Source organism: Chamaea fasciata, unplaced genomic scaffold (genome assembly GCF_029207755.1).
Source record: "Chamaea fasciata isolate MVZ Bird 193981 ecotype frontalis unplaced genomic scaffold, bChaFas1.0.hap1 SCAF_14, whole genome shotgun sequence".
NCBI lineage: Eukaryota > Metazoa > Chordata > Aves > Passeriformes > Sylviidae > Chamaea > Chamaea fasciata.
The window spans coordinates 7,912,728-7,926,902 of record NW_027094099.1 but is presented as its reverse complement, the minus strand read 5'-3'; the positions used below and the strand labels follow the sequence as shown (position 1 = coordinate 7,926,902).

At 34.9% G+C, this 14,175-nt stretch overlaps 1 protein-coding gene across 9 annotated transcripts in view; it reads right to left on the bottom strand.

Moving 5' to 3' along the window:
* Positions 1-14,175, bottom strand: part of WDR72 (WD repeat domain 72) — a 103,744-nt gene that overhangs the window by 41,613 nt on the left and 47,956 nt on the right. For 7 of the 9 annotated variants that reach the window (XM_066196434.1, XM_066196438.1, XM_066196436.1 and 4 more), the window contains 4 exons: positions 11,291-12,105; positions 8,338-8,429; positions 6,861-6,943; positions 2,107-2,218 (listed from right to left, as the gene is read on the bottom strand). In XM_066196434.1, the coding sequence (XP_066052531.1) occupies positions 2,107-2,218; positions 6,861-6,943; positions 8,338-8,429; positions 11,291-12,105 (1,102 nt within the window). Of the gene's footprint in view, positions 1-12; positions 1,616-2,106; positions 2,219-6,860; positions 6,944-8,337; positions 8,430-11,290; positions 12,106-14,175 lie in introns of those variants that run through there. The other 2 variants (XM_066196437.1, XM_066196439.1) reach the window with 2 other exon arrangements.

Genomic DNA, 14,175 nt, shown 5'->3' with positions numbered 1-14,175 from the left:
TACTTCTGCATGGGTTTTTAATAATTTCTGCATATCATTACAAGACAAATAATTACACTCTTTCATATATTAGAAATCACAAAAAGATTTGTTCAATTCTCTATGAATTCATCAAGTTTTACAACATATATGACAAAATCACACAAGTCAAAACAAGAATACTTCTGCTATTTACATACTGTGATAAATAATGCAACAAACATGACTGGAAATAAGAAAAAAAAGAAATCTAATGTAATACAAAGTACAGTGAAAAATCCCTTTTCCAATCATTCTGTATGTTTTCTGCCTCTTTCAGACTACATTAAATTCTGAATATGTAAAAAAATCCACTCTTCTTTATGGCATGTATTTATGCAGTTCAGATCATACAGTATGAAAAAGTCATAGCCAGCAGAAATGCATTTTGTTCTCCTAGCAAAGCAATTTTCTAGTTGTTTTTTGACAACCATCAAATAATTAGGTTAAGAATAAAATGACAATAAAAACCATCAGTTACTAGACATACAAGCAATCCCCCTTTCAGAGAGTGGAAGTAACTATCCCTGAATTCACAACTCGTTTAAGACTTAATTAGAATTAAATATCAATTGCCTAGTAGAATCATACCAGCACTTTTTATGTAACAGAAATGTTTTTTTTTTCATCTAGCATAGAAAATTTTGAAATAAACCCAAAGATCTAAACACATTTGGTGTTTGGAGACATCTGCATTTGCAATTTTCAATTAGTTCTATTTAAGCTGTAAATTTCTGTCAAAATACTTCATGGAAATACATGCTGAAAATTCAGGAAATTGGAAATTAAGACCATACATGAACCTTACAGCTGGGACTGCTTTAGTTACAATGCACCTTGAGCCAAACCACATAAACAAAACAACTCAAAACAATCTTCAATGTAAGGAAAGTATAAACTCATACGACAATCACTGAAAGTGTTTTGCATTTCAAAATTATTGAGACACCTCTTTGTATTGTGGCCTGAAGCAAGTATCACTGATCATTTTTAGTATGCTGGAACGAGGATATTGGTAACAAATTTTCATGACAGACACACACACACTCAATGAGATAATAAATTAGTTTCCCTAGTGAAGGCTCACTAATAAGATTGGATCTAAAATTTAGGTCACTTAATTTTAAGACTCAGCTAATGGGCTAAAAAAAAAAAAAAGAGTATAACTTCATAACATAAATTCAGGTTCAATCTTTTTTACCATAAACATTAGCACCATTGTAAAGTTGCAAAGAGTAAGCTTCTTGTAAAATTAAATGATCTAATTGTAAAATGCATTTCATATCTCCTTGCAGGGAGGTTATTTCTAAAAGAAAAATAAAATATTCTGTATTACATGATGAAGTTAAAAAATTTAAGCAATTAATTTTTAGTGCTGTGTAAGGTCTGATGTCACTGAAAGGATAAATTTGTAAAACTTCTTTCCAATATGATTTATTGATTCTATTTCAAAGACAGTGCTTCTTTTATTTGCAAATACAAGACCTATTACACAATCAAAGAAACTTTACCTTTTCTTCTTTAGTATTCAGAGGTGACAAGAGAGTGTGAAAGTCCTTTAACTCCTTGACAATCACAGCAGAAAACTCCTAGCCTGCTAAGGTTAGAAATAGGCCATTTGCCCTGCCTCACACAGAAATAAAGTATTGTGAATTCATACTCCCAGCTTGCTCTGATTACTAGAGGAAGTTCTTTAAAATAACACATCAACAAATTTTCCACTTACAAGGCAAAGAAAATTTTCTGAGAGGGACTTTTTACAAGGTCATGTAGTGACAGAACAAGGGGTAATGTATTTAAACTGAAAGAGGATAGATTTAGCTTAAATATAAGGAGGAATTTCTTTACTGTAAAGATGGTGAGGCACTGGAGCAGGTTGCCTGAAGTTGTGGATGGCCCACCCCTGGGAGTGTTCAAGGCCAGGCTGGACAAAGCCTTAAGCATCCTGATCAAGTGGAAGGTGTTCCTGCCCACAGCAGGTGGTTGGAACTAGATGATCTTTAAAGTCCTTTCCAACCCAAACCACTCTATTATTTTTAACATATCACAAATCCCTCTCCTCAGTTTTAGTCAGTGTCCAAAACTTACCATTTCCATTCTCTACTATGGCCAATGGCTCTCTGCAACTTGTCGTCTTTCTCAAGGGATTAATAGTCCTTTGAACTTCAGCCAGCAGCACTGCTTGCATTGCCTCAATAATCTGTCATAAATGCAAATTATTATTGGAGGATATCAGTACCTCAATTATTTATCTAAATATTTGACAATTTTAATCAACTAGCACAAAATCTGGAAACTATCCTGGTGAATGTCATTAGAAAGTCGACGCTTATTAATAAGTCTTTCAGACAGTGATAATCATGTGTCTCTACATACGCACTGAGGAAAAAAAATGTTAACTAGATAGCAATAAAATAGTGTAAGCTGTCAGTCAGGACTGCTTCCCAATAAACATTAATTTTCTTTAATGTCAAATCTAGAATCAGTCACCTATTGCCTCCTTTATTTCAAAGATAAACAATTACTAACAAAATATGCTAGTAAAGTACAAGGTGATAACAGCTAATAAGTATCTTCAGTTTTTCCTGATGCGTGCAAAAGTGCTTGATAGAATGAACAATGACCTTGTTGCCTTGGGGTGATGTGGTTTTGACTTTTTTAGAATTTCTGGCAGGTAATCTTTCTGATAAAATTAATGAATGTTTTGTTATTAGTGGTGATGCTCTATTCCTCCAGCTCAAACGTAACACCTCCATATTTTTTGTCTAGCACTGAGAGAAATACCATTCCTCAAACTCATCTTATACAAAAGGAACATCTACTGGAGTTGTGAGCAGCCTGTAAGTGGCACCTGCAGTAGCTGATGCACCTCATGTGGGCATTAAGACGATGCAGTGTGGAGGCTGTCTGACAGAGATAACACTCCTAATCTTTAGCAAGAAGGTGACATAAGAACTAAGGACATTTAAAGATGTAAAGACACTTATAAAACACATGAAGACCTTAGATAAAAAAACCCCAAAGTTTTGTAATTCTTAGTCTAAATTTCAGCATGGTGAAATCCTTCTCTGCATTTGGTATTTCTTTCAGAAAAGGAATACAATTTTTCCCATCTGGGAAGGTATTGATTCTCAAGTACAAGAAATTTCCTGAAAAACAGGGTGAATCTAAGGTTTCAACTTAAATATGAATTTAAGTTGAATACAAACACTTGAAATTTAATATATTTTAATATAAACATTTTAAGCTTATATGCTATTTATATTTTTTAAAAAGCTATTAAAATTATGTAAATTTCATATGAATTGAAGTTGATATGCAGGACCCTTCAAACTGCCTGGAAGAGAGATCATTTCAACTCACTAATCAACTACCTGTCCTCAAAAATATCTCAAACTGCCCTTGTAAATTCAATTCATTAAGTGGAACAAAGACTGTGGGTGTCCTTTGTGACAAAATCCTTTATTGTAGACAAATATACCATAGTCAGGTCCACAATGAAAAAGTTCACTGCAAGTGAACCCAACCCTATGTGATTCAACATAGCACAAACCTTCATCTTGTTATAATAGAACTTTATTTTACAAGGGATACCAAAGGCAGTTTCCAGTTCCTCACATCTATACAGCCCTGAGCTTTGGGGATTACAGATCCTGACTTTGCAGCAGACTCTTACAATATATCTACAATAATTAAGAAAGAAAAGAAAACACGGACATGTTTTCATTGTCCTGGGGAAAATTTTGACAAAACAATTCTTACAGAGGTACACAAAAGAAATCTGCTAAGAACCCTCCACTAATCTGGATCAGATGCTCTTTACTTGTATCACTGCTGTGCATGCCAGGCAGCATTTTTAATAGCTTCCTCTAACATCTTAGAGCAATAAACTGTAACAAATGGCACAAGATGATATTATTGTAGAAGCACCTGTAGATGTCACTGCATGCTACTTGACTGTGTCTTTGTTGTATCTACATTTCCACAGTGCTTGGTGTGGTTTCACACTGGGGTAAGATTCCATGAGAAGACAAAACTCAAAATTTATCTCAACTGTCCTTATCACCAAGTTTAACAATCTCCAGTAATTTTTTCCTGCTCCTAACATGTAACAAATCTACATGAGCACCTTTAATTTTCTCTGATCATTTCCCCTTTATCTTTCGTGTCCTTCTAGATATAAATTAGCTATCTCATTGGCTACATATGGTTTCAATTTTTTCCCTCCATAATTGTAATTGCTGTTGAAAAGGCAATGTCGTTTTTAGTTGGGATTCTTAATTGTGACAAATTATGCTGCTTCTTTGACTGAGGAAGTATAAATAGCATATGTTGACATATAAATACTGATATTAAAAGTGAAAGGTAATTGTTTGACTCTGAAGCAGCCATAATACAGGATAATTCAAAAAAGACAAGTGAACAAAAGTTGAGGTAAGTTGTACTGTTACATCTGTACCAAGTTGTCCTGGCTTTCCTTTCTACACTTTATCAATTACTTCCGAGGCTTACTATTCTCTTTCTAATGAGTGAGTTTAAGGAGAGAAGTCAATAGATATCACTCCTGGTTATTGCCCAGGCCATAACCTCTACGGATCCGAGCCTTGCAGAGACTGTCTCTCAGGTGCCTCCATAACAGTGTCACATCACAGGGCAAAAAATACACATCAAAACACCAACTTAAATGATTCAGTCTGCTTTGCTCTAATTCTGCACAGTAACTGTCAGGATAGTTGTCTAGATACTTCTACTGAACTATGTAATTTTCTTCACATATCTATCTGGAAGACAAACACATGAGTCATTTCTATGTGGGATGGGAGTGTGGCAAGGAATGGCTATTAAAAATGGATATTTTATCTGAAAGAACAGCAAAACAGATGAAGACAACTTTTCCTTTCAAATCATTTGGGGAAAAGAAAACACTAAAAAATATTTTAAAACTATACACATTTTAAAAACTTGATTCTGAAGATGACCTCCCTACAACCTTGAACAAGCCAGTAGACCCATTTGCAGCAGGCTTTTTCAGCAGGCTTTTTCAGTTTCTTTGTTTGCACAGAATTTGTTACAGTGCTGTAAAGGAGATGAGGAACCAATAATTGGTAACTCCTTTGGGTCATGTCTGAGAGTCAGTATCCTTCATGGAAGATTACAATAGAAAAATTTTTTAAAAACAGTCTAAATAGCAATGTTTTTGGTAAATGTACTTGAGTGCTTGATAAGGCTGCTCAGGATTAATAAATTGGCCATTAAACTGTGATTACATAAATAAAGTTTTAACAAAACCATCTCACTGCCGACAAAAACTATAGTTTAGTATAAACTACTGGTCACTAAATATCATACCTACTGCAAAAACCTTATTTTTTTGAATCTTCAAAGTTTTATGGCACTTTGGTGGCAAGCAATCCAAAATCTGTTCTGCTAAGTGCGTTGACAAAGCTTAGTGAAGCTACAATGCTGTACGTGAACAACGCTAACATTTGAGAAGCATTGAGAGCATGATATTTGTAGTACTTGACAATTTCAGTGTCTTAAATTTAAAGTCATTTCAGGTGAAAAAGTCTGAGGCAGCTCATTCCATACCTTATCTTCCAACACACTAACCTCCTGTGCTAGATGAGACCAGTATCATTGTATACCCTGATCAGTTGCTAAATACACTCAAAAATACAAATATCTAGATGTCACATAATCAGTTATGCTACAAACACAACTACCATAAATATATGAACTACTCTCCAAAGAGTTTCAGTGGCTGACCAGGTCAGCAAGAGATTATATGCACTCCACATGACAATTCCAGTTATTGAGATTTCAAAAGAAAAGGAAAAAAAACTCTTACTGTAAGAGAAAGGGGAGAGAAAAAGAATTCAGAAACAATATGGAAGATGTGCAGACAGCAGAAATATAATAAACAACTGATAAGCTCAAGATGAAATGCTGGAATCAATTGAATGCGAATATTTGCAGGCACTATTTTTGTCTAACAGAGCAGGGGATGAACACTGCAGCACCCTTGTAAAACTCAGCTCTGGAAATTATTCTTTGCATTTGAAGTAGCAGAGAGTTGCATTCAATTTCAAAAGTAATATCATAAACTAGATTTGTAACAGGTATTTCCCCTTTCTGGAATAAAATCCATTGGGGTCAGAGTGTAACATCTTGAGTTTTGTATCCCTGAATATTAACTCACACCAACAACTACACAACTTCATTTATTGTCTTTAGATTTCACTGCTTAGATTATTTCACTGCTGCCTGTCAATTCTCAAAAAGTTAGTTATTGCTAAAGACTTCAGAAACTTCACTAATAATAGGGATGAGCATCATTTGACCAGAAGAATCCATAACTACATGACTTGCAAGTTGTTCTTAAAGACTGTTGTAATAATTAAAGACTCAGGATTTTTGACTTTCATTAAAGCATTTTGAATTTCTTCTATAATAATACATTAATATAGGACACTGCCTTTATTTTGGCCTTTTGTTTTCCTGGAGCCAAATATGGCATTTTTGATGTAAGTTATAAGTGGTTGTTAGAGAAGAAATAACTCATCTCTTAAATAAATGCTATCAACAAGAGTACTTAGATGAAAGATTAGTAAGAGAGCTACTTTGTCACATTTAAACATTTACTTTAAGGCTAAACAGTTTCATGATGGCATACTTCATACTGTTATACTAATCTGCTTTCTACAGACCTGAATGGCATGACTTATGTCATAGTTTCGCCATAAATTTTAACTATTGGGTCACATTACTGATTCCAAATACTAAATTACAGTAAATGGCACTTAAGGATTACATTGCTACAACTGACACAGGCCATTTCCTACCTTTACAGATTGGTCATTCCAACAACAAATGAGTTTCAGCAATGAAATGCTCCCAAAGTCTGGGGAATGAATTCTACTCTTACCTGAAAAACACATATAGAGTTTATGACAATATATAGAGAAGCACACAAACAGAAAAATATTTTCTTTTAAATTTTTAATTTCATCACCATACATGAAATGATCTGGAAAAAAAAAATGTAATTTCTTAGAACATGCTCTCATTTGATACAATAAGCACAAAATGTTCAGACAATCTACAGCTTTAATATTTATTCTCATCCTAAATTAAATTAGTGTTGGGTTTGGTTTTTTTGTTGGGTTGTTTTTTTTTGTTGGTTTGTTAGGTTTTTTTAACAGAACTGATATCCCATGGAGTACTCTTTCATCACAATTTCTGTTTCTGGATTACTTAACTGGGCATTCCCTATTCTGCAGTGCAGTATGTCCTTGATGCTAATGAACAGATTGTTCCTAGAATCTCTGAGATCTGCAAGTCTCAGACTTTATTTTGTAAATGTGAACAACTGTATGAACTAGGAGATATAACATATGGTTAGATCACTTTAGAATTTTTAGGTCACTCAATAAATCTATTTTTATGTTCATGAACATTTTAGTCACCATTTTCATGCCTTTCCCCTACTTACTTTCTATTGTCACTTGATTTTATGTTCCACCTCTTTTTTCCAATGGACATTACTGCTGTCATTGCAAGTTCTACAGTTGCGGTGCACTTTTGACTCACAGAAGGAAAGGTAACTAATTTTTGATGGGGATATTACGGTTTACCGACACAGCACAGCGTCAAGATTTGATGTAAAAGAATTTGTGTTTTCAGTCTGGACATAGCTTATTCTGTGAGAGGAACACTATATTTGTAAGGTAACGTGTATTGACAAATGTCCATATTCTGTTTAGGTTTTTATTTAAATATCCTTTGGTTAGTTACATACCGTAAACAAACCAAGGCTGGCTTGCAAAGCCAAGATTGACGAGTGATGGCCTGTGGGACATTAACAGGAACAGATTACTTTATTCTGCCCTGAGCCAGAAGTCTAAAGGCATTATTGAACACTCAGGATGGCTCTTGCATTACTAAGGCAACAGTTTGCTTGGAGGGCTGTATATATTATTGGGTGGGCACGTAATGGTGATGAGGGAGATGGGGGAAGGGGATGAGGACAGTGTTTGTCTTATTACATTTCTGGTTTTCTGATTGCTGGAAAGTGTCTTTAGAAACTCAGCTAAACATGTTGTCGTAACAGGAAAAACATCGTTGATTCCAGTTAACACTTTGTTTACAAATTTTTCGTGATATTCACAGAAGAAACAGCATAATTCAGTTTCTCTGTTTGCAGACTGGAGAGCATTAAGAGCAATATTTTTTAACAATATTGAAATTAAATTCTTTAGCAACTAAAAGCATGCAAAACCAGAACACTTAAAAGTTAATACTGCCAATTCACATACTTACTGCTTGGTAAGTCTCCATAAAAACTGGGGCATGAAAGTGTTACTGCTTCTATGTTTCGCCATTTGTCATGGACAGATTCTGGTTTCTGTGCACTAAAAGAATATGAAACTATTAAACAAAACCTGAACACACATATGAGAAATCTTATGTATTAAGGTAAGGTTGGGGTTTTTTACAGTAGGTACTCTGATATCAATTACTATCAACCCCCAATTAAGTTTCTCTTCAGAAGTCACATTATTTTGCCTACAACTTGATATTGAAACATTCACAAGTATACAACACTGAAAAGTACCGTCCAAATGTAGAAACTTAAGCCTAATAAGCTTTGAGCCAAATGTGAAGCTTTCTTTTGCAATAAAGAAACAAATTCATATGTAAAGAACTGAAGAAAAATTCCATTTTTACCAAAGAATTTGTCTGGGTTTTGTTCTAATACACAGGACAAAAGTTCAAGGGAAACTAAAAGCCTTTTTTATAGGTTTCCTTTTTTATTCCACAGTGGTAAATAATTTAGAGTATCATTACAATACTTGGGATTTTAGTGGATGGGTACCTTTAGGAGACTAGTGTGTACATATTCTTGCTCTTTCTGAGTCACTAACTCAGCAACCTAACCCTTGAAAATAAAGGATACGGATGGTGAAGAAAGAAAGTGAATAAAACCACTCCGAACCCTTGCACAATTTAAAACTATTTCTTTAAAATAAATCACTATAGTGACCTGCAAAAATTACATTTATGTGTTACTTTAAAAATAACGCATCTGCCTTTCAAATTCACTGCAATGAACAGTGAGTCATAACATTTCAAAAGACTTCACAATACCTAACAAGTCTGAAAGCTTGCAGCTGGAGAGCTTGAAGTCAGAGACACAAATGTCAAAAAGCAGGAGAAAACAAATTCTTAGAGGGTCTTTTCTTCCCAGCTTCTTCCAATTTCTGTCCCACTTTTATGATCTGACACATTTTGCTGCAGGTTCCTTTGTTTTCACAGGCTGTGTCAAGTTGGAAAAAACCAACAGCTAGACAAATACCAGGACCCTTGCAAGCTGTGAGAGCTGTCCTACTAACAACTTCTGCAAATAATGTGGTGAATTCAATATGTAGGTTTCTTTTCCCTTGAGCATACTGCGGTTTTGGATAAAGCAATTGCCCGAAGAGGTTTGGCTGCATACTGTATTTTTTGAAGCAAGACTCACCAAAATAACATTTGTTAAAGATAGTAGGGTTTTATGTCTTTATGTATCCTAGAGAAAACTTAAAATTATATAGCATTATTTTAAAAAACAAACAAACAAACACCCCCACAAACAAACAAAAACTCCCACATTTTTTTCCTTGCAGCAGCTTTAATACTTATAATTTTACAGGACATATGTCCCAAAGCCAGGATGTGCACGTCTAGGAAAGATGATTGATTCAGGTATGCTAATTAATTTCAATTACACAACGTTTTTCCAAAAGAATGCTGCACAAGGAAAGCCTAAAGTACTTTCTTGCATGGAAAGGAATTCATGTTCAAGATGGAATCCTGAAACAATCAGACATTCATATAAGAGCTTGTAATGAATATGGACCAAGAGTCAACACTATTAGCAGCAAAAGTAACTGAGAAATGTGCATTTGTCCTGTGGGATGGTGCACATGTCTTGAGAGATGCTGAGTGCCCAGAGCTTTGTGGGAGACGCAGATATTTGCTGCAAGATCAATACTTTGTCCCCCCTTCTTGCCTTGGGGCCATAGCATCACCAACACTGAAGTTAATTGTCCCTAAAAAACTAAATACAGACCAACACTATGTTTGCTGAACAACAAAAATCCATGGACAATATCCATTGCCTGATTAGCATGCTCTATTTGGCTTGTTCAAATAATGTTGAGCATGTTATTTTTCTTTTAATGCTGAAAAAGCATTTAGTCAATAAATTTGCTTTGAGTAACATAAATGCTATTTGGGATGGTCCTCACAACATTAGGGCTGATGAGGCATTCATTCTCAGTAGCTGCCATCATTACTGGGGGCATTGTACTTCAGATAGTATAACTAGGGCAGACTATTCTTGTCTCTTATGTTTTATTTATCTGTGAAGTCAAGGGTACCATGGCAAAGGAAGTATATTGCTCAGAGGGAGTGGAAGTTTAAACAGCACAAATGTGCTTAATGTGCATCTCACTATGTGCCTAAAGAGACTTCATTATTCTACTTAGTTTGAACTGGAAGGAAAAGAGTGATCTCTGGAAAAACTGGGTGTGAAGCTGGATAATTCAAGTTCTTGCTCATATGAAAACAATTGCATCAGTTCTCATCTGCTAAACAGAAAAATGTAAAGACTCTTAATTATATCACGATCTCCTTTTCTTCAAAGAACATCAAAAAGCTCTAGAGAAAGAACACAAGCTCCATTAAAGAAGTACATATTTAAGAAAAGTTTGTTTCATTTTTTAACCACTAAAAAGGAAGAGAAGACTCAGAATATTCTGAGTTGGAAGGGACTCACAAGGATCATCAAGCCCAACTCTTAAGTGAATGGCCCATACAAGATTGAACCTACAACCTCCAGTGATATTAGCACTATGCTCTGACCAACTGAGCTAATCTCAGGGTCAAACAGAAGGAGCACAGAAGCTAAAAGTATGGAGAAGCACTTGTTGAAGGTCCTCTTCTCAAAAAGTATGTCACTGGCTGTGTGTCACCTAATAAGCTCTTCAGAGGAAAGGTTTGAGGCAGGAATAATACCAATTTAATAATTTATGTTTAGCGATTACCCTGCTGTGACTTGCTCTTTGAAATCAAGGTATTGGGTTGGTGTTTTATTTTAAGGCATGCTTCATTTTTATGTGGTTTTGGGACAGAAAAGTATAACCAAGTGCATTAGCATAACTAGAAGGAATTGGATTTGGACGTAGAGACATTAGAAAATATAACCCACTCATAATGAAGAAGTTCTTACCTTTCGATTTCATCTGTAACTGCTGAAGGTGTATTAATTATCCTGTTGATTAAAGCTATTTTGCTAAATAAGAAAAATAGTGTTTCCAATTCCCTTGTTTCATAATCATCATTCTCAGGTCCATCCTTCTTTCCAGATTGTCCTTCAGTTGCAGCAAGGTATTTGTTTGATAAATCAAGGACTCTTTTTGAAAACAAATTGAAAACTTCATGTTCTCCTAGCACACCACAATCAGTACATTTCCATCCTGGCAACATCAGTGAGAGGTGCCTTTCATCAGACACAAGTCCAAAAGAAACAGGACACTGAAGCCTCAAGACATCCAAGTGTCTTGCACAGAGATTGTCTATTTCTTTATCTACACCCCATGGTAGGAGACATGACAAAAGCAGTTTAGCTGTATCAGTGGCGATGTTCACATCGATGTTTCCTGATGGCTGCATTCTGATCTTTCTTGAACTCTTTAATTTTTTCCGTCTTTTCATGCCACCACTTTCTTCCACAGGCCTAGCTGCATTATTATCCCTGTGAACTTGGTCTGAAACAGTCTCTGCCTGCCCATCTACTTGAGGTATGAAGGCAGGAGTTTTATTTCTTTTTAATGTCAGTGCCCTTTTCTCGGTAGTACTTTTAGCTCTTTCTAGAGTGTATTGTTTGTGGAATGATTTTGATGACTTTAATCCATTGAGTTGAGATGAGAGAAGTTCCTCAAGTTTTTCCAGGTCAAATAAGAGAATATGAAAGTTTGCATTGTTCCAGTTTGTCTTAGCTGGTAAAATAGTAAAAGGCTGTTGGATGCAGCTGGTATCAGTCAACTGAAAGAAAAATATTAAATGTGCAAACAAAAATCCAACAGTACTTTGCAATTTTCAAGATATCAACATAGAACTGCCTATGGAATAGACAAAATCTATTAACTCCATCAAGTTCACTTTAATTATTTTTTTATTCCATTTTGATTAAGCAAGAAAGATTTGCTTCCAAATAGCTTAAGATCCACAGAGACACCCATGTGTAAATACTATAAAACAGGCTCCTTAATGTCTTCAATTACACAGCCATATAGTCGATTGCACATATCTTTGCAAAAACCCTAGGCTAGTATTTCTTTGGCTAAGTCTCATTTCAAACTAAAAGGATTACTGGAAAATTTTACAGCATAAAACCTTTGTTTTTTAAAAATAAAGCTAGAGAAGCAAACCCTACAATGCTACGAAATTCTTGCAAATCCTGAGTGTCTATGTGCCTTTTTGCAATTTGCTGTATAGGATATATATACATATATGGCACTTGTATGGGATAAAGACTATGCCTTTTGCTACTTCTAAACATGTAAAGCTATCTAAAAGTTATCTCCTTCTGAGCTAAGTCACATATCAAGAACAATAAGGAACTTAGGTAAACAAATCTCCACACACACAATTAATTATCTTAGCTGGAAAAAAATAAGACAAAAAGAGAACTAAAATGTTTGTGAACATCTGACTTTATCTTGTGCCACCCTATTTCCTACCTGCATCTTTCTAGAATTCTCCATACTTTTCCCCCAGTTTTTAAGCCCATTCACACCAATGGCAGTTTGTAAAGCATAATTTCAATTCTACATACTAACATGATAAATACACATGGCTGTTTACTGTTGTTAATAAATAACCAAAGAACATAGTTTTTAAAACCAGAAGATTTGAGAAGAGTTATAGCTGCTGTCACTTGTAGATTCACATGTTAAACTGTAGAAGTAACTTAATGATAATGACCTGTCCACTGACCACACCGATATGTTCAAAATATTCACAAAAAAAAAAAAAATACTCTGTTTTAGCCTTGCAGTTACATTATTTAAACGATGGATTGTCATTAAGAAGAAAATTTCACATCTTTTCTTATACCAGTGCCCTTAGAATAGGGTGAGAACTATGCTGTGACAAACTCCCATGGAAGGGTTGTCTCCCGGCACTTTGAAAACAAGTTGATGAGTTAACACAGTGACACAACATCTTGTATCATAATCCTGCTGTATCTACTAAAGAAGGATCTTTTACCTTCAGGAAAACACCAGAAGTGAGGGAATATAAACTCCTTGCTGGCACTTCTGCCCTTTTCTTTAAGCATTTGTGATTGGTATGTTTTTATTGTCCTGCACAAGGTTATGCTCTCAGCACCATGCTCAGCCTATTTCACCTTTACAAGCAGAAAGACACAGCAGGAAGCAACTATTCATCTCACTAAAATTTTTGCAAACAATCATGCCAGCTTCCATATCACAAGTGATAAAGAATTTTCCAGATCACTCTTAGTTTTGATTTTCTTTTAATAATTGGAAACATTCCACTAATGCAAAGAACTTTCTCTTGAAAATAGTTAAATCTCAAATCATCAAGTGTTAGTAAACAGGGCAGCAACCAGCTCTTGCTGGAATGCAACATTGTTTACCTCATCTTTCCCATAACCACCTTACCTACCTCCTTTTACATTACAAACTATGATTTTATAGGATTAGCTATTTTAAACTGTTAATACTTTAGTAAAAATAACACAAGGAAAGAATTGACTGCATAAACTCTATGTCATTTGACTATTCAGTCTTGGGCAGTAATATAATTTTTTGTTATTTTGGGAATGATGCTGCCAACCAGATGAGGATTAGTCTAAATACATAATCTCATTTAAAGATCTCCATAGGGAGTCATAAGTAAAAGATTATAACTGCTTGTTCAGGTTTTCTTTTTCTCCTTTTCCTTTAAAAAAAACCAATACATTGTAGTTAAGCACTAGGATTATTTTAATCTTTAATTATGCTGTTTCCTAATAAATAGAGAGAACCCCCATGGAATGCAAACACTGGAATTCACAGGCTAGCTTTAACATTAATTGAAGCTTATTAT